This window comes from Bos grunniens, chromosome 6 (genome assembly GCF_055505025.1).
Source record: "Bos grunniens cultivar Pamir isolate PY7600 chromosome 6, Bosgru_T2T1.0, whole genome shotgun sequence".
Lineage (NCBI taxonomy): Eukaryota > Metazoa > Chordata > Mammalia > Artiodactyla > Bovidae > Bos > Bos grunniens.
The window spans coordinates 968,822-995,221 of NC_141170.1; the positions used below are offsets into that span (position 1 = coordinate 968,822).

At 64.9% G+C, this 26,400-nt stretch overlaps 2 protein-coding genes across 3 annotated transcripts; one reads left to right on the forward strand and one right to left on the reverse strand.

Annotated features, from left to right (window-relative positions):
* Positions 1 to 683: 683 nt before the first annotated feature.
* On the reverse strand, positions 684 to 5,101 carry TMEM129 (transmembrane protein 129, E3 ubiquitin ligase). The gene is made up of 4 exons (XM_086404489.1): positions 4,798 to 5,101; positions 2,986 to 3,460; positions 2,342 to 2,501; positions 684 to 2,209 (listed from the first exon to the last, which is right to left on the reverse strand). The coding sequence occupies exons 1-4, from the start codon at positions 5,000 to 5,002 to the stop codon at positions 1,961 to 1,963; spliced, it is 1,089 nt and encodes a 362-aa protein (XP_086260615.1). The 5' UTR covers positions 5,003 to 5,101; the 3' UTR covers positions 684 to 1,960.
* On the forward strand, positions 4,551 to 14,943 carry TACC3 (transforming acidic coiled-coil containing protein 3). Of its 2 annotated transcripts, none has more exons than XM_086404479.1 (16): positions 4,551 to 5,736; positions 7,252 to 7,414; positions 7,582 to 7,724; positions 8,904 to 9,794; positions 10,256 to 10,322; positions 10,454 to 10,607; positions 11,740 to 11,792; positions 12,022 to 12,110; positions 12,201 to 12,393; positions 12,581 to 12,685; positions 13,029 to 13,105; positions 13,179 to 13,222; positions 13,561 to 13,721; positions 14,210 to 14,316; positions 14,461 to 14,581; positions 14,704 to 14,943. In XM_086404479.1, the coding sequence occupies exons 2-16, from the start codon at positions 7,253 to 7,255 to the stop codon at positions 14,767 to 14,769; spliced, it is 2,433 nt and encodes an 810-aa protein (XP_086260605.1). In that variant the 5' UTR covers positions 4,551 to 5,736; position 7,252; the 3' UTR covers positions 14,770 to 14,943. The 2 variants fall into 2 exon arrangements, with proteins under 2 accessions (XP_086260605.1, XP_086260606.1); XM_086404480.1 differs by having other exon boundaries at positions 5,223 to 5,736; positions 13,561 to 13,700.
* Positions 14,944 to 26,400: the final 11,457 nt, after the last annotated feature.

Consider the following 26,400-nt stretch of genomic DNA (forward strand, 5'->3'; position numbering starts at 1 on the left):
ACCCCAGTGACGTGGTTGTTTTGAGACAGCTTGCCGTCTTCCGTCAGCGGGCCCTCAGAGTAAAGTATTCCCTGCCTCAGCTCCCGGTCCCCGGCGCACTGGCCTACCATGCAGTGAGCAGAGCGAGCTTGGACTCGGTAACACATTAAGTCACAGAGTCAGACATGACTTATGACTAAACTATCAGAGAAGGACTATAGTGAAAAAAAATCAAGTATCTCCAAGATATGGTAAATTCCAGTCCACTGGCTTTCAGTGGGTTGCGTGTACTTTATAAACATGTTCAGGGTCCGGCAGCAGCATAAGGGAGCAGGGAGCTTGTGCTGCTGAGGAGCTCTCCCAGCCAAGCGGCTGTGCCAGCAGGCTCCGTGTGGGACCGAGCAGCAAGCACAGGGCTGGAGGCCTCGCCCAGCAGGGCTCACCACCTTGGATCACCAGTGTCCCTCACGTGGGCCCCTGCATCTGGAGCATGTGTATGCTGACCCCCCACCCCCAGCCCCCAGGACCCATCCACAAAGGTTCCCTGAAGTGAGCTTTTTGAGACCCCAGCTAGAATATCAGGGGAAGATTCCTGAAGAGTCTGCCTCCCTTTATTCTGAAGAAAACATGCACGCTAAAGAGGCCACTTCTAAGATGGCCTTGCCCCAACTGTTTGAATATCAGGAAAAAAAAATACTAATAACTTCATACTAACATTTTATTCAATAGCATACCACTTTGCTACAATAGGTGTATCTTTATAAAACTAAGTAACCATCTCTTGTAGAAAAGACAACCCCAGGCCTGGCTCTCCCTTGCCAGAGTTTGAAATTTCAGGCTGAGGCCAGGCATGGCTCCTGGCTGCCCTTCTGATGGCTGTCCCCTGTGGGTGACCCCAGAAGACCACGAATCTGGGCTTGCTCACTTCCAAATCCCTGGGCTCAGTGCAGCCTTGGTGGAGTTGATTCCATCTAACCTGCTTAGCAGGACCAAGTTTAGGAGGCTTAGGGCCCCTCCAACAGCCACATTCAGAGCTGTACCCAGGAGCCCAGCACTTTCCTCCCTGCCCCCCACCTCACCACCAAGATTGGGGAAGACGACTGTCATCGTCTTGACTGCTGGGCACTTCCCTTCTGAAGCAGGTGGGCCTGTGGGGGGCCTCGTGCTAGGTCCCCACAATCTTGCTGTCTGAACACAAGATGTTCCCGGGCAACCAGGAGTCTGAGACAGCCCATTCCGTGGACTCGTGGGAGCACCAAAAGGCATGTGGTCACAGGCCCCTCAAAGGGGTGGGCAGCCCCACATGCCTTCGGCTAAGGGAAAGGCAGGCGAAAACAGCGCCTGATGGAAAGCCCGAGGAGTCCCTGGGTAGGGGGCAGATGGGGGCCACTCCACCCAGGAGGGCGCCCTCGGCTGGCCGCGGTCACCAGGAGGCCCTGGGCAATGCTCGTGCCCTCCACCGCCAGGCTCCACACCCCTCAGAGCGGCCTCGTGGGGAGGGCGTCCATGCTGCAGGGCCAGTGGCCAGCCTGGCAACAGAAGCATGACAGACTGCAGTCGTAGACAAATTCAGGTCTGTCGTATAACTGAGGAGCAGTTAAGACTTTTGTGCCCCATACACTTAAGGCAAATGGCTAGATTAGGGTCATCTGGGGCAGACCAAGGGGTCACCCAGAACACAGCTCAGGGGCCCCAGAATGCTCTGAAGATGGACCCGACACCACGTTCTGCGTGCCCAGCACTGACCCCTAGTCGGAAGAACAGAGAGGGAAGGAGGCAGAGGTGCTGAAGACCACCCCACTGCCAGGGACAGAACTTCAGCAGGAAGGTTCTGCCAAAACTGCAGCCAGGCCCTTCCACAGCCTCGGGGCACCAGTGAGTCGGGGCACCAGTGAGTCGCCACACGAAGAGCTGCCCACAGCAGCACCGAGGAGGGCCCAGAGGCCCGTCCGCCCTGGAGGCAGCCACAGGGCCCAGGGGCTCAGCGCACGGCGCACACGTCCAGGACGCAGAAGCGCGCGCGGCAGGTGGGGCAGGGCACGCGGCTGGCCAGCCAGGTGTCGGGGCGCTGCGGGTCCTGGCGGCTGGCGAACCACTTGCCCATGCAGGTGAGGCACCACATGGGGCGGCAGTAGCATTGCTGGCACTCGCCCACGGCCGCCTCCTGGCAGGTCTTCACCAGCTTCACGCTGGCCCGAGTCTGCATGCAGCCGATGCATGCCTCCAGGTCCTGCAGGCAGGCCAGGTGGTCAGAGGAAGCCCGGTCGGGCCACCCTGGGGATGGGGGTCCTGCCCTACCCCAGGAGAGGCAGTCCATGGCGGCCCAGCTGTGGGAACCCACCTCCCCTGCCCAGCCCCCTACCTGGCTGCTGGGGACCGAGTAGGCCGGGTTGACCTCCACCAGGGAGGCGAAGGTCTCCAGGAAGAGGTCGCCCAGGCTCTGGTGGATGACCACGTTGGCTGCGCTGCGGATGGGCGCCCGGAGCTTCTCACACAGCTCACCGTACTCCGTGGAGTTGAGCCTGTAGAGGTGGGTGCTGCTGGGCAGGGAGCACTAGAGATGGCCGTAGGGCCAGAGCCCACTGGTCCATTGCTGCCCACGGGCCTCTCCTTGGGAGGTGCAGAGGGGCACGGAGGGTGGGAGAACTGCAGCTGCGGCAGAGGGCCTGGCCCTCGGCACGTTCAAGCCCAAGACGGGTCCAGGGGGGCGGGCAGGCCCGCCACAGCCTGAACTGGACAGAAGCGCCTCGGCCCCGGCCCAGGCTCAGGGCTGAGGGAGCCACTGAGCCTCTGTCCTATACAGTGGCCCCCAAACACCTGCCGTGTGCTCCTCCCGAGACGCCGGGAAGACAGCTCAGGGCAGGCTGGGAAGAAAGGGGAAACGCAGAGGACCTGAGGGAGGGGCACTCCGGAGGGACCAGCTCCCACCCACCCCACCCCCTGAGCAACACAAAGAGCAGACCACGGGCGCACCACCCCAGCGGCCCCAGCTGCAGGCCCGCCTACCGGATGTGGAAGGCCGGCACGGCGGGGTTGGCGCTGGCCACGCGGATGGTGAGGAGCTGCACGGGCAGGTGCGAGTCTGGGGAGAGCTCATGCTGCTGGGCCTCCGTCACAGTCAGGCGCACGTCCTGCTGCTGGGCCACGTGCACGCGGTACGTGGTCACCTTCATCACCCACGTGTCCGTCACGATCACACGGGCACCCGGCACCCCCGTGGCAAACTTGTCAATCCGCCGGAACTCCGTGTTCACGGAGGAAGCCACGGCCTGCCAGCCCGACCGTGGGAGGGCATAGAGGGCCAGGGTGCGGGCCAGGGGGTGGCGGGCCCAGTGGTCCCGGGACCAGTAGTAGATCAGGGTGCAGGCGATGGCGGGCAGCATCAATGCTAGCAGGAGGAAGGCCCGCCAGGTCTCCGGGGTCTGGCTGGGGTAGTAGAGCTGCTTTTCCGAGGCTGCGAAGCACATGCCCACATAGTAGCCTAAAAGGGACGGGCAAGCTTCAGCAGAGGTTGGGACTGCCAGGCTGCCAGCCTCCCCAGTGCTGTCCCTGTCCCTTGGTGGGGTTGGGGGAGGCCCCTTCCTTTAATCCCCAGCCTTGGGTCTGGCCCTCTGCCATGGTCAGCTCCCAGGGCAAGGCCATGGTACCCCAGGGCAGGTGGGCCTTGCCCAGCTCCATAGCTGACTCAACTGAGTACTTGTCCAGTGAGCAGAAAACACTCTCATCTTATTACTTTAGTTTTGCACAAACCACATATGAGTGGAAGAAATAAAATGAGAAAATCCTAGAAAAGCAAAACTAAGCACAAGGATCTGGTTTCACCCAATGCAGAGCTGCCCACAGGTCGTCTTGGGACTGGATCTCAGCCTCTGGATCCCACCTACTCTGAGGAAGCAGACCAGAGTATGGCCCATCCCAGAACTGGGACGTCGTGGACCAGTCAACAAAGGCGACAAGAGCGTGTCACAGGGACACAGGGGCCAGCTCCAGGCCCCTGGTGGCCAGACGGGGCCAGTTTGCATGTCAAAATTAATAAAGTAGACAGTGACCTGCAGGAAAGGTTTGAAGTTGCAAAAATAGTAATAAATGCTATTGATCAAACTGATACATAATAAGTAACTCATGTGGCAATAAGTAACACTTCTCTGGTTTCCAAAGGACTTCTCTAGGACTTCCCAGGTGCTGCAGTGGGTAAGAACCTGCCTGCCAACGCAGAGCGCATGGATTTGATTTCTGGTCCAGGAAGATTCCACACGCTGCAGAGCAACTAAGCCCGTGTGCTGCCACTGCTGAGAGCTGCGCGCTTCACGGCCTGCAGCGGAGCACCTCCCACTCTGCACAACTAGAGAAAGACCCCGCGCAACAATGACGACCCAGCGCAGCCATGGATACAATTTTATTTTTTAAAAAGGGTGGGGGTGGGGGCCTTCCCTAGTGTTCAGTGGCAAAGATCCAGCCTGCCAATGCAGGAGATGCGGGTTCGATCCCTGGGTCAGGAAGATTCCCCGGAGGCGGAAATGACACTCGACTGCCCTCACCCTCTCTGCCTGCCTTTCCCCCACCCACCTTCCAAGGAGATTGGGACAGGCCACCTCTACGGGCATCAGTTAACTCATACCTCGACTCGAGGGACCTGTACCCCGAGAGCCAGCTCACCCCCTTCCCTAGAGTTCTGAGCCCGCCTCTCCGCCGGGTACCTGCAAGGGACAGCACTTCCCCAAGCACACGGGCGCTCCGCCCGCAGCCTCGGCTCTCCAACACGGGAGCCCGCCCCTCGTCCCTCCCGCTCCGGGTCCCGGAGGTCGGCCCTGGGCTCACCGAGGGGCAGCAGCGAGTGGCACAGCAGCGTGGCGGCCGTGCGGCGTAGGTGATACGGCACGAAGGCGGCGTCTTCGCTGCCCAGCCAGCCCGACAGCAGGTTCTGCACCGTGAGCCCGGCCGAGTGGAACTCGGTGGGGGTGAACACGAAGCACACGGCGAACACCAGGTAGGCCAGCGTGAAGGTGACCTCGGGACTGTCCATCGCGCCGCCGTCGCCGGCGGGAAACTGGCTCGGCGAGGCCTGCCACCCAGCGTAGCGAACCGGCCACAGCGTCCAGGTCCGGTAGGCGCCCGGCGGCGCGGGGCGCTCTGGGAAACCGAGTCCCTGCCCTGGAGGCACTCGCGGGGCGCTCTGGGAAACGGAGTCCCTGCCCTCGCGGGGCGCTCTGGGAGATGGAGTCCCGCAGAGTATTTTGGGAAATGAAGTTCTCGGGCCCCTCGTTCGACCCTCGCCTCGCGAGCCGCCCCTACAGTTCTCGCGAGGGTTTGGCTCTTCCACACGACCCGCTTGGGAGTGGCGCTGCACTCGATCCCATTGCCCAGCTGGGGAAACTGAAACTCGGGGGAGAGGCTCTCGGGCCCTCACTTCCACAAAGCTCAGGCGCGTCCGCAGCAAAGCCCGGGATTCCTGGGCGACGGCGGGCTCCGCAGTCACCGTCCACCCGCGTGCGGCCTCTCCTCTAGGGGCGTCAGGCGAGCAGCCTATACTGAGGAATCCGGCGTCCGCCGCGTCCAGCGTGCCCTCGCCCCGGAAACGAAACCTCCTAGTGGGCGTGGACTGGCGTTCTGCCTCCCATTGGCTGTCGACCTCGCGCCCCGCCCCAGCCGCGTGCTGATTGGCCGCGCTCGCCAACCGTCGGTATTTGAATCGGCGGCGGGCAGAGGGGCTCCCGAGCTCCGCACTTCCCACCCTGGGCTCCGCGCGGCGGCCGACAGGTAAGGGGGCGGCGGCGGGGTCCCGGCTCGGGGCTCCGGTCCTGCCTGTAGCCGGGGCTTGGGGCTTTGCCGGCCTGGGTCTGCCTGCCGCGCTGGCGACCCCCCGCCCCCCAACCCAGACCGGGGCCTATACCGCCTCCGACTCCGCCCTCCTCGCGGTCTGGGCCGTTCTCCCGCCGTCCCTCATCCCGCCCGCCCGGCCGCAACCGGGAGCAGAGCAGATGTGCTCCCGCCCCCGCCTCCCGAGACGCCCGGTGATTCCGAGCCTGAGTACACGCGCGCTCGCTGCCCTGCGCCCAGCGCTGGCCTCCCAATCCCCGCCCCTCTGGGTCCAGTCCCGCCTGGACCCATCGCCGACTCCTGCCGCACCTGATTCCGCAGACCCCGCTCACCTTAGGTCCCCAGTCCCTCCCCGCCTCCCCGGCCAGCCCTCCTCAAAGACCCCTCCTTTTAAGCAGAAGCTCTCATTAGTAGAAGCCGAACCCCGGAAGGCTGTCGTCATTGTTCTCCCACCGTCCCCAGGGCAAGGAGGGGGTCTGCCGGAAAGGCGTCCTCTGTGTCTGCTCTCCGTCCTGGGTCCTGCAGCCGTCCAGCCCCCTCCCCTGTTTACCCAGTTGTTCAGGCCAAACCTCACAGTGGCCACCGGCTCGGGCTCATCTTTCGCGTCTCCCCACGCAGTGTGTGAGCCTGATGCCATGAGGGGCTGACCAGGCCACCCCTGGCCCAGTGCCAGAGCCTCTGACTCTCCCCACCCCACCCCTCTTGTCCTCCACAGGCAGCCCCTACCCCCAAAGCCCTTCGAGGTGGCTTGTCACCCTGACCTCACCTCTTTTTAAAGCCACCCTTTCTCCTGCTGCCCCAGCCACCTGGCATCCTCTACCACAGTCCCCAGGGTCCCCAACGCCAGCGAATACCTGTAGTGCCCCCACGAGGCAAATGCCCAGTTCTCTGGTGACTCCTAAATTGGGAATGCCATGGCACTGACCATCATGAGGGCCTCGGGAAGGAGGAATGAGACTTTCCTGGAACCCCCTGGGCCTGACTGGAGGCCCCTGATGGAGACACTCAACTCCCCACAGGTGACTCGACACCTGCTGCTTGTTACCTTCTCCAGCTCCTCCTTGGCCATGCTGCTGGGCCCTATTGCGTTTCTGTTCTCCACAAACTTGGCAGCTGCTCCACCTGATGGAGGGCCCAGGCTTCCTCTGCTGCTTCAGTTTCGTCACAGATCAGCCCTTCTCTGTCTCTGAACTTTTACCCACAAAGTTCAAGTTGTTTCAATCACCTGAGCCTTCCCTCCTGCCCTGTGAGCTGAAGGCTCCTCCGGCTCTTACTCCAGGGAGGTGGCAGCTCCCCCGGAGCAGGATGGGGACTGCCTGAAGTCTGACCCAGCTGTGCGGAAGGGGGGCATCTCCCTGCAGCACCGTGGGATCAGCCCTGTCACTGGCACCTATGAGCGTCCAGACAGCAGAGGGCCACTGCCCCCTCCTGACACCCAACTGTCTGCTTTTCCAGAATGAGTCTGCATCTCTTCAGTGACGAAAACGTCACTGGTGACAAAAGTAGGGAAAATTGCGACTTCCTGTTTTCACCCCCGGAACTTACCGGAAGGGCGTCCGTTCTCCGTCTGTCACAGAAAGAGAATGTGCCGCCGAAGAGCACAGCCAAAACTGTGAAGGTAAGCACGTCAGGCCCCTGTGTTCGCTCTGTTGTGTGTCACGCGGAGGTCGCCCTGCCACCTGCTTTCCTGGCAACTTACTGAGCTGCCCGGGCAGGGCACGGTGCTGCCCGAGGGGTGTCAAAGACTTGAATTATTGAGCAGGTGCCCTCCTCTCTCCCCAACAGGTGACTTTTCAGACACCTCTACGGGACCCACAGACATATAGGATCTTAAGTCCCAGCGTGGGCAGCAAGCTCGAAGCCTGTTTTGTTTTGGGTGACCCCGTTGAATTAGAAAACTGCCATCAAGTCTGTACCCAGAAAGAGAAGTAAGTGTGGGGTGGTTTGATGCACTGCCGTCCGTGGCCTCAGGGACTCAGCAGAAAGCTCTGTTTGCAGAGGGCCACATCCGTTAGGCTTCTGGTCTCTGCTGTGCGTCCTGCGTGGCCCAAAGCACCTCAGAAACCGTTTGTTACTGGAAAAGTGAGTAATGAAACAGAAAAAGTGTAAACTTTACATTCTGCTTCTCTGTTGTGCTCTTGCCAGCAAATTGACATTGGTTTTTGTTCCTCTGACTTCATGAAGTGCCCTGGCGGAATCTCCAAAGAGGGGTGCTCTGTGGCTTTGCTGCTGTGTTAGCACTTCAGGAGTCTCCTATGCTCAGCAGCAAGCCTGGGAGAGGGCTTACAGGCCGGCCTTGCTGCTAAAGGCACAGGAGCTGTCTGTTGTGTGATCCAGTTTGACGAATCAGATTGGAAACACTTGACTTTGACCAGAGGAGCGTCTTGTCTTTGCAGCCTCACCTGGCATTAGGTGTTTGGCTGGATGTGGCTGTCAGCTCAGTGAACGCCCAGGCTTTCCTGCCTCTGTCTAGAGACGGGGACCTGGTGGCGGCTCTTCACCCCAGATTAGGCTGAATTTACCCAGCGAGTGCCCCCAAGGGATCCCCTGAATCCAGAGTGGAAATTCCTCGCACCTGACTCCCCTCTACCCAGGTCTCCTCACTGCTTTTCAGCTTCAGGCTTTTACTTTTCTGTTTGAAATTCAGCTGAATGAGATTAGAGTGACTCAAATACTGTCGTTTTGTCAAAGCCCAAAGAGAGGGAGGCCAGGCTGCTGAGGCGCCAGCTTTGAGCCGCTCTAGCTGCGGGGAGCTGGGGTCCTGCTTCTCCTAAAGGCCGCGGCCTCCACCTGGCCTTTCTCGCTCCAGTGGGGAGCCTGACTTTCCCTGATGACGTGGCGGTGGTCCCCAGCTGGAAGGGGGACGTGGGCTGGTGTGGGGAAGCTCAACTCTGACCGTCATCGGTGAGGTTTCTGCTCTTGTCACCTGGGTCTCCAGGGCCCACCGACACTGACTTGTGGGAATGTTCTTGTGAAAGCGGGTCCCAAGGAGAGCGTCGACAGAACGCTTCTTGTTTTTGTATTTAGTTAATGTTTTCACATGGACTAAAATCCAACTAAAGTCCTAACTGGTTCCTTAGTGTTAACTAAGTTTGTTTTCTGAAAAGTCAACAGTTCACCAAGGAAACAGACACCAAAACGACCCATGGAATTCTCCAGAAGCCAGTACCAGTCAACACCGAGCCCCCCTCAGAGGACATGAGACCAGTCTCTGAAGACCAGCCTCCTGGTGGGCCCCCCTCAGCTCCTCTGGTCAGCCTGGGTCCCTCAAGCTCTTCCCAGATACCAGAGAGTGTTGAAAACCCGGAGGCCTCCCGAGGACCAGCACCCGGCAGCCCTGAGTGTGCCCGGGAAGAGCACGTCCACCCTTGGCCCTCAGAGGAGAGCATGCCCCTCGGCCCCATGGCTCCAGAACAGCCCTCTGGGGTGGTGTCCCAGGACACAGCAGAGGACCCACTCAGCGCTACGGGAGGGGACTCAGAGGGGGTCCCTGGTCCCCCTGCCAGGCCCGCCTCGCCCTGTGGTGCCCCCCCTGGAGAAAAACCCCTCGTGGACCTGCCTGGAGCGGCCCCAGTGGGCTCCATGGGTGCCACCAGCCGCGAGGACACGGCTCTGACCGGCCCTGGAGAGGCTGCGGGGGCCACACACCCCGGTGCTCAGGGGGAGGAGGCCTGTGGCCAGGCCGCCAGCTCTCTGAGGAGCGGTCCTGTCCGGCTGGAGTTCGACTTCTCTGATGCCACCGGCAAAAGGTCGCCCCCACTGCGGAAGCGAGGGAAGGCCCTGGGTCTCAAGCCCCCCTCGAGGAGACCAGAGGCGAGGCCCGGAAAGGCTACCCTGGAGGCGGGCAAGGGTTGCGAGCTCACTCTGCGTGGGTCCGACGGCCCGAGCTGGGACAAGCCAGACGACCCAGACTGTAACCCGGCCGCAGACAGTGGCGAGGCCCGGCCCCTGGAGCACCCGCAGAGCGGCCAGGCCACAGAGGCCTTGTCTCTGAGCCGGTGAGCACGGGCTGGTGGTCCTCCAGGGCAGACGTGAGACCAGAGGTGCCACGTGTCCCCCAGGTGGGGGCCCTGGGGACAGGCGGGGTGCTCGTGTAGTCCAGGAGGGCCGCTGCACCTCTGGAAGGTCCAGGAATACTCTGGCGCCTCGTCTGCCTCCCGCTGCCCGCTCCCGGGGTGTGCTCGGTGCTGAGCGGGGCCCCAGCCTCCCGGGCTGGCCTCTGTTGCCATTTCCTAGCAACCATAGCATTCACTTATTTTTGCTTTTGCTTGAGTTGAAACGACCTCAGGGCACTTTGCCCACTCCTGAGGAGCGCGATTCTTGTGCAGGCGAGGTTGGGCCGGATGGTTTGTGGGGCCCCCGATGTGGCCCTGAGCCTGGCTTCTAGGGGAGGGGTCGCAGGACCCCGGCAGCTCGGAGCTGGGGGTGGGCTCAGGCCCTGCTGACCCTGTCTCTTCAGGCAGGCGTGCTCAGATGACACACCCGGGACGAGGGCCCCAGCGAGGACCCCAGGAGCGGCGGGCGAGGTATGGGCACAGCCACCACGTCTGCGGGCGCCACGGGCAGAGGGAGGCTGGTGGGGAGGGCACGCCGCTGCCCCTGCTCCCCCACACCCCTCATCTCAGCCAGCCCTGCAGTGATCCCACCTCCCTTTCAGGGGTGGACCACAGGCTCTTTGGGGGGTTCGGCGCCCCTCAGCAGCCCAAGCAGCGAGCCACCGACTGCACCCACCAACCCTACGCCCCCCACCGAGAGGGGGCCGGAGCCCACCCTGGACCTGAACGGGGAGCAGTTCCGGGACCCCGCGGAGGGTATGTGGTTGTCCGTCCTCAGCGCAGGCACCGGAGGCAGCGGGCCGCCGAGCCGGGAGGGCCTGTGTGAACCGAGGCCCCTGGAGAGGAGCCACCCGCCCCCAGAGGCACAGGCTGAGCTGCCCTAGTGCGGCCGGGGCCTTTCAGGGCCAGGAGGGCTCGAGGGTCTCCGTCCCGTGAAGAGCCCAGGCCTGAGGCAGGCAGGGCATGGGCCGAGGGTCTCTGGGGGGCTCTCTGTGGGGTCCTCACCGCACCAGTGGGGCTGGGAGCCAGGAGGAGCCTCCCTCTGCCCCAGGGGCCCTGGCCTCACGGGTCACTTTGTGTCGCGGCGCTCTGCCTCAGGTCAGGGTGAGGCAGGGCTTCTCTCCTGGCCGAGCAGCGTCCCTGCCGTGGATGGTGCCTCGTCTCCTTCCACGGCTGCTCTGGCCGTCAGGAGCGGGCTGCCTGGAGCGCGTGCACTGCTGTCTGTCTCTGGGCGGAGGCTCCTGGGGGCCCAGCCCGGCTCCGTGGGGTCTGAGGTCCAGGGAGTGGTCGCATGGTGGGTTTGCTCCCTCATGTTGAGCAGCGCACGCGCTCCTGACCTTCATCTGCTCAGGTTCTTTGCCTGGTTTTACATCGAACTGTTTTCTTTATTACACTGTACCGATTTCTGATATAATCCAGATAAGAATTGCTTGTCAGGTACATGATTTGCAAAAACTGTCTTCACTTCCTTGATGGTGTCTTCAGAAGCACAGATGTCTACTTTCAAACCCAATTGGTTCTATTGCTGCTTGGGCTTTTGGTGTCAATTTAAAATTTTTGTGGCATCAGTCACCTTTGGGTTTTTTTAAGCAGAGTTCAGATTATCAGATAGTAAAGAACTCTCTCCGTGGTGGTTCTCATCCAGGGTGACCTGGCCCCCAGGGAACATTTCTGTGACACCCCCGAACCCTCTGGCCCCAGGCACCCTGAGCAACCCTGCTCTACAGCAAAAAGTGCTTGGTCCGGGAGCCCGGGGAGGGGTGCTGTGCTGGGCACAGCCAAGCGCCAGGCTGGGGGGCACACGGCTGACCTGGCCTTATCTCACCTGAGGCCCATGGGGGGCGGGCATCCCGTGGCGGGCGGGGGGCGGCTGCTGACGCCCTCTCAGTCCTAGGCGCGGGGGCAGAGTTGGACTACCTGGAGCAGTTCGGGGCGCCCTCGGTGAGTACCCAGCACGGTCGCGGCCCCGCTGCCCGGGAGCAGGCTCTGTGTCCCTGGAGATGGCGTCACCCCAGGCCCATTGCTGCAGCCACTCTTCCCAGGACAGTCCTGCCCCTGGCCCCCAGACCACTTGGCTCAGGCCCCAGAGGCGTCTCCTGTGGGCTGGGCTCCCCCGAGGGATGGGGCACGCACGCTATGGACACTGCTGACCCTGCCCCCCGCCTCGCAGTTTAAAGAGTCAGCCCTGAGGAAGCAGTCGCTGTACCTCAACTTCGACCCGCTCCTGCAGGACAGTCCCCAGGGGCTGACACCCAGCAGGTACGCCTGGCTGGTGGCAGGGGCGAGGGCGGGGGCTGGGCCCACCTGGGGGCCCAGTTAGTGAGCGGGCATGCTCCCATGTGCCCACAGCAGCGGCAGGCCGCGGGGCCTACCTGTCCCGAGCGCGGGCCCTCTGGCCTCCGAGGAGAGCCCCGGGCTCATGCAGACAGCAGGTGGCTTCTCTCTTGGTCTCCGTGCTCGCAGTGTGGACAGGCCTTCCTCTGGAAGCCCCCCGGAGGCCCAGCTGCTTGACCTGGACTTCCCTGGAGCCCCGGGCATTCCTGTAAGTGCTTCGTCCCCTCTGCTTTAGAGACTCGCTTGTTCTCAGGGCCCAGCTTTCACGTGCTGCGGATCTGCAGGCTTCACAGGGCGGGTGGGGGCCGAGGCGCCGCCTCTGGCTGTGGTGTGAGGAGCCGGGAGGGCGGGGGGCCGCGCGGGGGAGCTCACGGCCCCGCCGGTCTCTCCCGCAGATGCCTGGCCTGGCTCCGTGTGACCTTGGGCCCGGGGCTCCACTGCTGCCTGTGGGGCCGATCGTGGACGTGCTGCAGTACAGCCAGAAGGACCTGGACTCGGCGGTGAGCGCGGGCGGGGCTGGGGGGGTCGGCGTCACAGGCTCCACTCACTGTGCCCAGGCGGTCCGGCAGCCGGGTGTCCTGTTTCCGCCCCCACGTGTGTCACAGAACCCATGGGGGAGGGTCTGCACCGTCCCCGGGGAGCGCCCCCCAGCCTCCTCACTGGGTGAGGACGAGGCCGGGGCGATGTCTAAGGGGGTGGAGGCCTAGGCTGGACCCTGCGGTGCCCAGCACCTCCCACCCCCCTTAAGCCGCCCCGCCCATGTCGGGAGGCGTCCACCAAGTGGGGTGGGAGATGTCAGCACAGGGGGCGGCCCTGGGCCAACGCAGGCGTGTGACCACGCAGGTGGAGGCCACGCAGAAGGAGAACGAGGTGCTGCGGGGCAAGTGCGCGGCGCTGCAGGAGAGGCTCCTGGAGATGGGGTGAGTGCAGCCGCCCTGCCGTGCGCGCGCGTGCACGTGGGACTCGGCTCACGCACCTGCTCTCCTCCCACAGGAAGATCATGGACAGCTTTGAGGGGACTGTCTACCAGGTGATGGGTGAGTGCCAGTCCCCGCCCCGGCATCAGGGGCAGGGGTGGCGAGGCAGCGGGCAGGTTGGGTCCCTTCCTGATGCTGCGGTGTCCACCCTGCTCTGGGGGCTGTGCGTCCCCTGGCGGCCTCTGTGGATGTTGGGCACTAGCCGTGTCCGGGCTGGAAGCCCCGAGTGTGGGACAGGTCTGGGCTTACTGCCAGCTGCCTCGGTTTCTGGGTGGAGCTGGTATTGAGGAGACAGCTGTTTTCTGGGCGTTTGGAGCCCCAAGGGTCTGCCCTGGGAGGTCCCGAGAGAGGCAGACACCCTGACGCCCACCGATCTGAGGTGCTGGTCTCTCCTCCAGAGGAGTCTCAGAAACAGAAGGAGCTCACCAAGGCCGAAATGCAGAAGGTCCTGAAGGAGAAGGCACAGCTGACGGCCGACCTGCACTCCATGGAAAAGTCGTTCTCCGACCTTTTCAAGCGGTTTGAGAAACAGAAGGAGGTGATCGAAGGCTACCGCACGGTGGGTGCTGGGCCAGCCTGGGGCCGGGGGAGGGGCGGGGGCCCTGTAGGAGGAGGAGCTGAGCACAGCCCTGGTACGGAGCCTGGCAAGAGGGAGAGGCAGGCCCGCAGGTGGGGCCAGCCTCAGCCCTGCCTGTGCCTGCACCCTGGGCTCTTGACTTGTCACCTGCAACTGGACACGGGTGCCCGCGAGGCGTCCGTGTGGGCCTGCGTGGAGACTACGGGTCTGTGCTGGTCGCTGCACTGTTCCCCACCGCCAGACGGCAGGGCACCTGGCTGCCAGAGCCCGGGGCTCAGGGAACAGGACAGGCTGTTCCGTGGGCCTGGTGCCTGACCTAGGTTCCCCCACAGTACCTGGACAGAACCCCCGTGGCAGGGCCCTGAGGGGCGGACAGGCCTGGGCTGTCTGCAGGGAAACAGGCGGACTGCTCCACGAACCCCCAAAGAGCTGGGCCTCAGCTCGGGGCTCAGCGTCCATCTTCCTCCCAGAACGAAGAGTCACTGAAGAAGTGTGTCGAGGATTACATAGAGAGGGTGGAGAAGGAGGCCCAGAAGTACCAGGCACTGAAGGCCCAGGCGGAGGAGAAGCTCCGGCAGTGCGTGGGCAGGCGGGGCTGGCAGGGGGTCAGGATGGGGGGCGGGGCCTGGGGGGCAGGAGCCTGGGGGGGTCAGGATGGGGGGCAGGAGCCTGGGGGGGTCTGGCCCTGCCCGTGGCTCAGCCGGGCCCTCTGCTGCTCCAGGGCAAGTGAGGAGATCGCCCAGGTCCGCAGCAAGGCCCAGACTGACGCTCTGGCGCTGCAGGCGGTCCTGAGGAAGGAGCAGATGCGTGTCCACTCCCTGGAGAAGGTGGTGGAACAGAAGGTGGGCGCAGGGTCCCTAGGCCGGAGGGGGCGGGGGCGGGCAGCCCTCACAGCTCGGGAAGCCTCGGGGGCTCCAGGCTCCAAGCACTGTGAGAAATCCAGGGGCGCGGCTCTCCTCCTCAGACTAAAGAGAATGATGAGCTGACCAGGATCTGTGACGACCTCATTTCCAAGATGAAGAGAATCTGACGCGGCAGCCCTGATCTTGCCGTCTTCCCTGTGTGTGTGTGTGTGTGCGCGTGTGTGTGTCTGTCTGTCTGTCTGTCTGTCTAGGTTTTTCTTCTCTATCGACGTCTTTTTTCAATTCGTTTTTAAACTAGGTTGCTTTAGGAAAAAACTAAATAAAGTTTCTCTTAAATCTAAGCAATAGACCTGTCCTGGTCTTCATTAAAGGGGCAGTTTCTGGCTGACCTGACCACAGCCACTGTCCTTTCGATGTCTACAGTATGTCCTTGCCCCACTCCTCGCAGCTGCCCGGCCGGCCACCAGCACCTCCTGGGCGTCGGCTGAGTGGGCCCCAGTCCCCCCGGTCCACCTGGTCAGCCATGTGGTGCTGGGGTGGACGCGATCTGCATCAACCACGGATCTCGCAGACCAGCGCCTTCGTGGAAGAAAGGAGACCACGGCAGCCGCAGCAGGGGTTGGCTATGTGTCCGGGGAGGGCTGCAGGCCCCGCAGTGGGACGCTCATGGGGGTTACCAGCAGTTCCCAGCTGCCGCCCTCCTGGCTGGAAGCCCCCAGTCTCCTGAGACCCAGGAAGACGCCGTGGGTGGAAACACGAGCAGGGGGTCTCCCTGCAGAGCCCTGCCAGACAGACAGACATCCGACGCTCCTGATAGATGAAAGGCTCAGAAGTCAAGTCTCAGTGAGGGCTCAGTCTGCACCCCCAGGGCCAGGGTCCTCCCCAGGAGAGGCTGAGTGCGTCTTTCTCCTGGGCCCCTTCCATGGGGCGGGGGCAGGGCCAGGGGTCCCTGGCCTGGGGGTGGTGAGGGCCAGGCGGCCCCCGGGGGCCTTCTGAACCAAGCAGGCCCAGCCTGCAGGGCAGCGGGACTGTGGAGGGGGTAGGTGGACCGCTGGCTGGACACCAGTCACGGAAGCTTGAGCTCTGGAGCGGTTACTCCTCATGACATGACCTGGGAACCACCAGAGGGCACCCCCAGGGCCTGCACGTCCACCCCGAGCCCAGGGTGCCGTCCTGAGCGGGGGGCCACCAGCACAGGGAGCAGGGGTCCCCAAAGAGAGGCAGCAGGCCCCCCGACACCCTCAGGAGGGCAGGCCTCTGGGGGGCCGCAGTGGCACGCTGGCCGCCACCAGGGGTCGCTGCTGGCCACACGCTGCAGGAGGATGGGAACATGGTGATGCCCGTGCCCCCCACCTCCCCGGGCACCCCTGTGGCCCCCACAGTTGCACAGCACGTCTCTTCTCAGTACTCTCAGAGCGACGGGGACGGGGGGCCGCTCCTTCCAGCCTCAGGCTCCCCCGGGCCTGTACTTGAGTCCTTCCTGTCCAGCCTGCACGCACCCCTGTGGGTCCCCCAACTCCCCCATCCTCAGTAACACCGCCAGCAGGCCTCTCCTGACCTGAGTCACACGCAGCCCTCCTGCGCTCAAGAAGCTGTCTCAGCTCCCACGTCAGGGCCAAGCCGCTGGGTTGGGCCTGCAGGACCCTGGCCCAGGCCGGCTGCTTTCCGCTTAACTCCTGGAGGGGTGTCCTCGGCATCCGAACCCAGCCAGGTGCAGGGCTGCGGGGTCCCGGGGCTCCATCCAGAGTCACCCTGGCCAGCCCCAAAACTGAGCCCTCAAGGCCCAAGCCGGACCTCCTGACACCAGGCCCTGCCCTCGCTGGCCGCGCCTTGTCCGGAGGTCTGTGGGCCCCCCGCAGGGGTCAGGGTGAGCAAGGGGCGCCTGCAGCGCCTGGACCCCCCCACGCCTCCCAGTGTGCCTGGCGAGGGCGGGGGCCCCGAAGCTGTGGCGACATGGCTCACTCCGAGAGGGCCCACAGGTTTGCCCCCTGCTGCTTGCCACTCCACGAGCCGCTCAGGGCCCTGTCCCCAGCTGGGGCCTCTGAGCCGGCGTCTGCCCAGACAAGGCCACGAGGGGTGGCTGGCCACGCTGAGGACACGGGCCGCCGGACAGCGTCCTAGGCCGGCAGCCTCGCCCTGGACAAAGGGGCCTTGTGCAGCTGAATGGGTGTTTATCCTGGGGCCCGAGTCAGCTCAGGGCCGAGAGGCCGGGCGGGGGCCTGGCACCGGGCTCCTGAGGGTAAACATGACCCGAGCTGGGCACGCCACCGCAGCCCCGGCTTCCGCACCCCTGCGCCTGGCACGCTGTCACCACGGCCGGGGGCCTCTGCCGGGCGGGAGCGGGTCGGCCAGCAAGGAGGCCACGGAGGCCGCATGGGCCTAGCCCTGGCAGCCGCCTCCAGACGTACAGTCAGTGAGCCCCTCCCAGTGGTGGGGTGGGACCCGGAACCCCAGTACAGAGTGGATATTCGTGACCCCCAGATTCAGGGGGGAGCCCTAAGGAGCCCTAAGGCCAAGGCGATGCAATCAGGAGGCAGTGGGCCCTTTGGGGGAAGCTGAGGGCTGGTTCCCCTCATGGGACACACTGTAGTCCTCACGTTGAGGCCTCCCCACCTCCACCGCGAGGACGCGGTGAGAAGGCAGCATTTGCAGGCCGGCGGGATGCAGCCCCGCATCCCAAAGTCAAGCGATGGCCACCCGATCGTGACCCTCCAGCCTCCCACCTCAGTGTCCCCTGCAGGGGAGGCCGGAGCAGTTCACAACCCCACCACGCAGGGCGCTGTCTCACCCAAGGCCCCACCGCGCCCCCCCGCCCCGCCAGCTGCTGCCTGTCCTCCGGGCAGCTGTGGCCGCACCCACTCTGAGCTGGCGCCCGCCTCATGGAGACGCCCAGGTCTGTGGGCACCGCCTGCCCTTGCCCCCCAAGAGGGTCTGCCTGGGCCACCCGGGGCAGTCTCAGCCCTCTCACTGGGCTCCACCCATGCAGCTGAGTCCTCAAGGGGCCGGGAACTCGGGGGGCTGGCCAGAATAGGCTGACCACAGGGCTCCCCGCTGAGCTGCTGTGTCCCCACCCTGCCACCCACTCCCGGGGGTCCCCCCAGCCCTCTCCTGCCATGGGCTCCCCCCGAAGTCAAGCGCTGCCTCCATGCATAGCGACCCCCAGCCGAGGCCAAACCCCAAACTCCCTCAGCCCCTCACAGTCCAAGCAAGTGGGGACTGCTGCACAGCCAGGCAGGGCCACGAGCCCTCCATGCCGCCCGCCCTGGGGAAGAACCCTCTGGGGGCATCTGTGCCCGTGTGACCCGGGTGTGCCACCCAGAGTTCCCTCTCTGCCCTGGGCTGCCGCAGGTGCAGGGCTCGCGTTCCTGTCTGGGGTGGGGGGGCCCAGAGGGGAGGGCCCAGCGGCACCCTGGTCATGGGGAGACAGGAGCTGGTGGGGAGCAGCCGGAGCCATCGCCTGGGCAAGGCCAGAGCAGGGCCCTCCTGACTTAGTGGGGGCTTGTCTGGGGGCTGCCTGGGCTGCGTGGGTGTGTCCCCTGGGCTGCGTGGGGTGTCTCCGGGGCTGTGTGGGGGTGTGTCCTCGGGGGCTGTGTGGGGGTGTGTCCTCGGTGCTGCGTGGGGGTGTGTCCCGGGGCTGCAGGCAGAAGGCACACCCGCGGGGCCATCCGTGTCAGGACAGGCATGCCCTTCCTCGCCCTGGCACCCGGTCCCGGGTCTCGGGCCCCCGTGTGCCCCTCTGGCCGCAGCTCTCCTGACCCCCAGGTACCCAGCCCCCCATGCACCACCAGGGTTGCTGTGGCCATTTGGGAGTCGGGAGCTCAGGCGACCTGCAGGGGGCACTGTTGGGCCAGCCTGAGACCCTGTGGGCAGTCCGCACTGCATCCAGGGTCCAGCCCCCGCCCCTGCCCCCCGGGGTCTCTGGGACCCTCACCACAGGGAGTCAAGGGGCCACCTCCCTGGTGCCCTGCCCAGCTGTCTGGGGCATGGTCCTGCCCTCCCACACTCCCCTCTGTTCTTCAGACCCCTGTGACTGGCCCAGCCCCTTGTTTGTGGAGGGCAGGCCCACCCACTACACAGGGGCCAGCTGGCAGGCCCAGGCCCAGGGCAGGTGGGGAGCTGACGGGCACCATCGCCACTGAGCAAGCCCGGGGCGGGGCCATGGGACCCGTCCGCAGCAGGACCCCCCGCCTTCCTCCCCAGCCCCATCCTTGTCCAGTGACTTCTGAGCGCCCTCTCAGTGGGGTGGGTGCTGCCCCCAGCCTGACACACGGGTGCAGCAAATGCTAGACTCACGGCCCTCACGTCCATAGAGACCCAGCAGTGGGCCGGGCTTAGGTGGAGATACAGCCCTTGTCCCAGACCTGGTGCTGGGCACCAGCTGGACAGTTCAAGGGTGTTGATAGGGGGGACGAATGGATGGGCGGGCAGGTACCCAGAGACCTCCTGCAGCCTATCTGGATCCAGAGCAGGGAGAGAGGATGAGTCCTGGTTCCTATGGACAGTGACTGGGATGACCTGCTGCGTGAGTGAGTGAGTGAGCGAGTGAATAAGAGCGTGAGTGAAGCAAAGTGAGTGAGCGAGTGAGCGAGTCCAGGGCTGGGGAGGAGTGGAGCCTCGAGGCTCAGCCTGGGGCTCGCCCCGCGTGCCCCCTGCCCCCCAGCCCGTTCTCTCTCTTGGCTGGGCGCCGTCTTCGCTGCGACCCGCGGGATCTTGATTTCCACTGTGGCACGTGCGATTTTTAGTGCAGCATGGAAACGCTTAGCTCTATTTAGCGTGTGTATTGCTGAAAAAGTGACCTCTGTTCTCTGATGCTAAATATAAATATGGAGACAGAGATCTGGAGGAGTAGAGAGGAGGAAATGGCAACCCACCGCAATGTTCTTGCCTGGAGACTCCTGTGGACAGGGGAGCCTGGTGGGCTGCAGTCCCCGGGTGGCAGAGAGTGGGACACGACTTGCCGGCCTCACAGAAAGGAGTGCCTTTGTTGCTTTGCCAGGCAGAGGGGACCACAGCAAGCTGACGCTTCCAGGACCGTGCCCCCGTTCCTGGGAAGCTGGAGGAGGTCTTACGGTTTAGGATGGCAAACAGGCTGCAGACAAGGAGTACTGCTGGTGTGGTCATGCATCTCCTCCTCCAGGCAGCACTGAGGTCATTAGGGCTGGCATCGGGTGATTCCAGGACAGGTTTGTGGGTCCTCGGGGTCACCATCCCTGTGACATTCTTTCTGTGACGAAGGCTGCTCGCAGAGGAAAGGAGAGTTAGGGAGTGTTGTCTTAGAAGGGTAAACGCCAGGTGTAGCTAGAGGGCACTCCTTTTCAGAGTGTGGTTAAGCAAGAAAGTCGGACGACAAATATTTGCAGGTAAAACGGGTGGAGAGAACAGGATGGATCAGGGCTGGTGCAGCAGGGTGCCTCGGCTAGTGTCTGCCATAGCACGTGGGATCGAGCTTGCCAACTGGGGTTTGAATCTGGGCCCCTGCATTAGGAGCTCGGAGTCTTAGCCACCGGACCCCAGGGAAGCCCCCCTTTTAACTAAGATCACACACCTGGTCTCAGGGCTTAATGAAGCTCAGGATGTTTCATGGCAGAAAGAATTCAGTGAGCTACAAAGTGATGACAGCTAAGAAGTGGATTTATTCAGAGAGAAACAAACTCTGCAGACTCCGAGTCATCTCAGAGGGCTAGAGCAGCCTTAGGGTCCGGGGCTTGTCGGTGCTTATAGTAAAAGTGAAAGTCGCTCAGTCATGTCTGACTCTTTGCGACCCCATGGACTATCCAGTCCATGGAATTCTCCAGGCCAGAATGCTGGAGTGGGCTGCCTTTCCCTTCTCCAGGGGATCTTCCCAACCCAGGAATCAAACCGGGGTCTCCTGCAAGGCAGGTGGATTCTTTACCACCTCAGCTCTCAGTGTTTATAGGGGTGGGTTATTTCAGGCACTGCAGTGGTAAAGACGACCGAGGGCACCCGAATCCCACGGACAGTGGAGCCTGGCGGGCCACAGTCTGTGGGGTCGCAGAGAGTCAGACACACTGAGGATAGGCTAATGAGTGGGAGGAGTATTCCGGCCAGTTTGGGGAAGTGGTGGGGATTTCCAGGAATTGGGCCACTGCCCGCTTTTTGACCTTCGTGGTGCCTGCAGCCATGTCACACTTAGCTTGCTGATATTCTGAGGCTCAGGTCTAGTGGGAGTCCGCTCTTCTGCCATCTTGGACCCATTTGTTTCTGACCAGTGGCCTGGCCCTCCTCTCCCGTTTCCGTGAGCGGGTGGGTGAGGCTGCGCCCCGTGTGGTGGCCCAGTCCCCACAGGGGGTGCCCCCTCCTGTCCTTCTTCCTCATGCCCTGCTTCCTGCCTGTCTACCCACCATGTGCCCACTCCCGAGCGGGGCCACTGGCAGGCCCCCGGCTGCAGCGCTGGGACGGGGGCAGGGCGGCTGGGTCATGAAGGGAGCAGGAGCCTGAGACCCAGAGCCGGGCCAGGCCTGGCAGACTGGCCACCATGAGCGCAGGGCGGGCCACCGACCTCACATGCTGTGTGCCCACTAGGTCTTTGCCAAGACAGGGCATCAGCGAGGGCCCATCCTGGCAGGAGCCACGGTGTGGGCAGAAGCTGGGGGGTGGGAGGGGCGGGGAGGGGGAGGGTCCCCAGAGCACCACAGTCACAGCGAGTGGGCCCGAGGGGTCCCCCCAGACGGGGCGCCCCTCCCCGTGTGCCTGGCCCAGGGGTGATCCCCAGACGGGGTGGGGCCCCGGGGCTCCTGTCTGTCCGCGCCTGCCCCCTCCCACCACCCCTCCCAGGGCCCAGGGCCGGGTCCCCGACAGCTCCAGCGGGCAGCAGCGGTGCCAGGGGCCATGGTGGGGCCGTGAACTCTGGGTAGACCCCCGTCCAGACCCCCACCCGCCGCCGCTCAGCCCGTGGTCCCCGGCCATCAGCAGGCGTGTGACCCTGAGGCCGGCGCCACACGCTCAGCCATTGGCTCTTCAGTTCACGAGCACCTTCCCGGCTCCACACGCTCTTCCTGGCCCTGGGCTCAGCAGGGACAGACCCGTCTAGTCACTGCCCTGGTGGAGTCAGCCTTCTGGCTGGGGGTCAGGTAGGGGAGCGGAGAATGAAGGAATGAAGGGGCAAACGCAGAGCTCGTCGGTGGGGGTGACTGCGGCAGGGGGTGGGCAGGGAGGCAGGGCTGCAGCTGCCTGTGGGGGCTCCCGGGGCCCCTCCAGCCAGCAAGGTCCAGCCACTTCCTCCCAGCGACCTGCCCACCCCTGCACACCATGCTGGCTCCCCACCCACCAGGCTTCCCGGCCTGGGGTGCCCACTGTCCATGCAGGCCTGCTGGGTAGAGGGTCCTTGGTGCCCCATACCCTGGCCAGGCTCTGCCCCTTCTTGAAGCACAGGCAGGTCCCTCAGCCTCTCCCAGCCGTGGGAGGTCATGGGCCAACGACCCACAGGCTCCTCTGAGCCTGGCAGACAGCCTCCCACCATAATCCATCCCCACGCCATGGGCCGGGATCACCAAGTGGGTCCTCCTGCCCCGAAGAAGGGCGGCCTCTCACACGAGCTCCACGCTGGGCAGGCATCAAGGAACCAGAAACACATGTCCGGCCAACTCAGTGTCCCTGTGCTCCTATGTCCTGCATCCAATCCTCGGGCTGCTCTCCCCTCCGCTCTGTGAGGGCCCCGCCGTGGGCCGGCCTGGGGGTCCAGGCTTCCTAGAGGAGCGGGTGTGCCGGGAGGGGGCCTCTCTCCTGAAGGCGGCACCTGAAGCCCCACCTGCCCCTGCCAGGAGGGTCTCAGCGTGCCGGGTGAGTGCCTCGGGGCCGGGCGGGTGAGGCCGGGTACCTGTCCCAACGTGCCCACCGTGCTCCCCACTCCAGGTGCTGGCGCAGCCGCCTGCAGGGAGCATGATCTCACCCCCCCCCCCACCCTGCAGGGCGGGCTGCACAGGGCCCACCCCATGGCGAGGAGACTCACTCACGGTCACGCCCCAACCCGCGCTGGTCACACGCCCTCCTCCACTTCCTGGGGGGTGGGCTCCGAGCCCACGTGTCCTCACGCAGACGGCGACCACCAGGCCGGCCCGACGGGGGAGCCCAGGGTGGACATAGCGGGCAGCAGAGATGGGGCACCCAGTGGTGCCAGGGCCGGCGAGTGGAGGGACCGGTCTTGTCCAGTCTGAATCCCGGAGGGGAGGCTGCGGGGCCTGGGCAGAGCGAGGCCAGGAGAGGGAGCCAGGAGGGGGAGCCAGGAGGGGGAGTCGGGGGGTGCCCAGGAGGGCGGGCACACACAGTTGTTGCTGCCTTGCGCCCTCTTGCCAAGCAGGAAGTGCCGGGGGCTCTCCCCGCGGGCTGCTGGCCAGGCCTCCCCGCGCTTCTGGGAACCCCCTCCCCGCAGGCTCGGGGAGCAGGAATGTACCCTCGCCCTGGCCCAGGCTTGTCTGGCCCCCCGGTGCCCCACCGGAGCCTGACACACCCTCCCCGGCCAGGGACGGCCTGGGGAGGCAGCTTCTGGAGGAAGTCGTCTTGGGCCTTGCCGGTAGCCAGACCTGGGGGAGGCCTGGGGCCAGGACACGCGGGGGGCCGCGCTAGGGCCGGGCTGAGGCCACGCTGGGGCTGAGCTGGGGCAGGAGCGGGGGACAGGGTGCCAGGGCCCAGGGTAGGGCTTCCCCAGCCGGCCCCTCCGCCACGCGGGCCGTGGACCCCCTCAAACCTGGACCCCAGCGCTCAGAGGCCTCGCTGCCCCAGGGCTGTGGTTCTCAGGGGAGCCTGCCCCCGAGTGCTGCCCCCACAGCTGCACTTTCTGGGGAGCCTCGGGGTGGGGGGAAGCAGAGACTTCTCAGCAGGTGCTGGTCAGGACGCTGACCCCCGGGCCAGGCCACACAAGACGAGGTCAGGGCTGCGGGGACCCTGCGGGGAGGCCCCGGGTGACCGCGCTGGGCTGGGAGGGGCGGCGGCCGCAAGGTGGATACCAGGGGCTAGGGCCCCTGACCCCCACGGCCCTGGGTTAGGAGCGGGGTGACACGGCCCCGCCAGACCCGGACAGACTGTCCCACTCGCATCCAGCCTGCCCCACTGGGACACGGGCTCCTCCCGACGGAAGAGCAGCCTCAGGGAGGGCAGGCAGGGGCCCCCTTGGGCCAGAGCCTGTGGTGCACTCTGGGGCCCACCCGGCCTGGGGCCTGTCCTGGGGTCCTGGGTCGGGTCTGGGGGGCCAGCCTGCTGCCCCTTCCTCTCCTTGAGGGGCTGTGATGGGGAGTGGGGGCAGGGACCTGTGGCTCCCTTGCAGCACCGAGGGGAACAGCAGAGGGAGGGTCAGAGAGGCTCCTTGGAGAAGGAAGGGCCCCCAGGGCTCGCCCAGCGCACACCTGCCCCATGGGCTCCACCAGCAGGGGCCGCCGTCTCTGGGGGCTTTGCTGGGCAGGTCTCAGGCCCTGGACGCCTGGAATCTGTGGTTTGCGGAGGCACCTGGGCTGCACCATGCACCCCAGACCCACCCTGGGCCATACACCCTCCCTGGGGGCCAAGATGCCCCTAGAACCTCCCAGGTGGGCTACTTGGGGAAGAAGGGCCCCATCCCGCCAGGGAGGCTCCCCGGGGTGGGGGAATGAGGCCTGGAGGATGAAAAAGCAGAAGGGAAGGGGTGCTCCTGGGGAGGATGAAGTTGGGGTCTCATGTCCACCACTCAGCAGGCCACCCTCCCCAGGGAGGACAGGGCCCCTCTGGCCGGGGGCAGCAGCCCGGGGCAGCCGCGACCCAGCGGGCTCAGAGCTGCCCTCCGTGCGTGCGATGCCCCGGACCCACGTCAGAGCAATCTGGTTTCATAACCAGCCTGGATTCCTCCCCAGTCAAGGAAGGAGCAGAAAAACCCAATATATTTTAATTATATCTTTGAGGGCCACGGGCGCAATCGTTTCCAGATGGGGACCCCGCTGATGGCCGCTCTGCGCTGGGCCTGGGGTGGGGGGTGGGGGCCAGGCCCCTCTGGGTGACAGTGGCCCCTGCAGCCCAGGGCTCGCTGCCCACTCCCCGCCCAGCTGGGAGCAGCCATCGTTGGTCATGACTTCCGTTCTGCAGACGGGGAGGCTGGGGCTTGGACCTGCTGGGCCGCAAAGCCTGACACGACAGCCAGTTACCTGACCTGGGGGCCCTTCCAAGCTGTGAGGGCGGCTGGCCCAGGCCCCAGAGGGGGCGAGCAGGAGCCCGTGTGTCAGGGCCGGGGGCCCACTCGCCAAGGGCCCAGATCAGGAGGGGCCTGGACCACGCTGTCCAGGAGAGAGCCGTCTCCCAGACCCTGTCCGGCCCCTGCCAGGCAGGGACGCACCCAGCAGGGGCTGGACAAGGCCTGGGGTGGTCAGGACCTGGCCGAGGACACTGATGGGCAGCTGGAGGCCCTGGTTTCCCCTCTACACACACACACACAGACCCAGCCCCCAGGAGCAGCACACGCGTGGGGTGGACCACGGATGAGGAAGGTCAGTGGGCGGTCAGTAACGTGGTTTCCAAAGTCCACCCCTGATGAGGTGTGCCTGCTCAGCCTCCCTGGCTCTGCCCACGGATGCAGCAGTCCTGTCTGCCTGGGACCCCCCTCTGCCCTCTCGCACATCACCCACCTCAGCCCTGCTCAGAGGGCAGGGCGGCCACAGGCCCCCGCGTGGTGAGGCGGGGATGGGCCAGACGGCAAGGGGCCTTGAGGGGCCACAATCTCACGTTTGCCTCTGTGTCCGCCTGGGGACCCCATCACCTCTGAGGAGGAGATGGTGGGAGGAGGGTGTGAGGGGCAGCCCTGTGCCTCCGGGGCGTTGGTGACGGCCAGGCTGGCCGGCGCCAGGAGGCAAGCCGGCCATCAAACCTGGGGGCCTGGAGCCAGTGCCGCAGGTCTTCCCTGGCCCTGCCAGCGCCCGGCCTCAGTGGCCTGCCTGCCGGCAAGGTGGGCACCAGGCAGAGGGTCCCCTCCGGAGCGTCCAGGGCTTGGAGGGCTGGTGGCGTCCCGGGGGACCCTGGCATCCTGGGCTTCTGCCTCGGCCTCCCCTGCTCCAGCTGCCGGGGGAAGCGCTGCCCTGACCCCCACTTTCTGCCCCCTAGCCTGGCCCATCTCCTCACAAACTGCCCCAAACCCCAGAGGGTGGGCGGGCTTGGCCCCGGCCAGGCTCCACTGCCCAGTAAGGAGGCCAGGGACTCAGGAAGACCACGTGAGGCTGCCCAGGAGATGGTGCCCGCCCGCTCAGTGACCTCGGGGTGAGCTGGGGGAGCGGAGGCTGGCAAGGTTGAGGCGGGGGCCCGTGCCAGGCTCTGGGGCCCCTGCCGCAGACGTGACATCATCCTTCGGCCCTGTGCCCGCTGGGAGCAGCGGCAGCGGGGAGGGTTCCTCGGGGCCCACTGAGGCAGGCAAGGCGCTCCCCACCTGCTGCTTGCCCACTGATGGCCCCAACTCTGCTCCAGGATCCCGGGGCCGGAAGCCCCAGGCACGCGGAAACTCTCCCCTCCCAGCGTTTCCCTCTCCGAGACCCCCACGCTCCACTGCCAAGGCTGCCAGGCCCAGGCAGGTGCCCAGCCACCCTCTCCGCAGGCGGGTGGATCAGGCCAAGCGCTCTCTCCCCTGGGACTCCTGCCGCCTTCCTGGCGGCTCCGAACAGCGCACTCGCCCCATGTGGGACTCCAGGATTCTGGGAGACACGCTTCCATTTCTGGGCTCGTCCTCCAGGGACTCAGCCCTCCACCCGCCGTCCACCCGCCGCACCGAGTGCCCACCAGCCGCTCCTGCCTCCTCGCCTGCAGTGCATGCTCAGCCGCCTGCACCCGCCCCC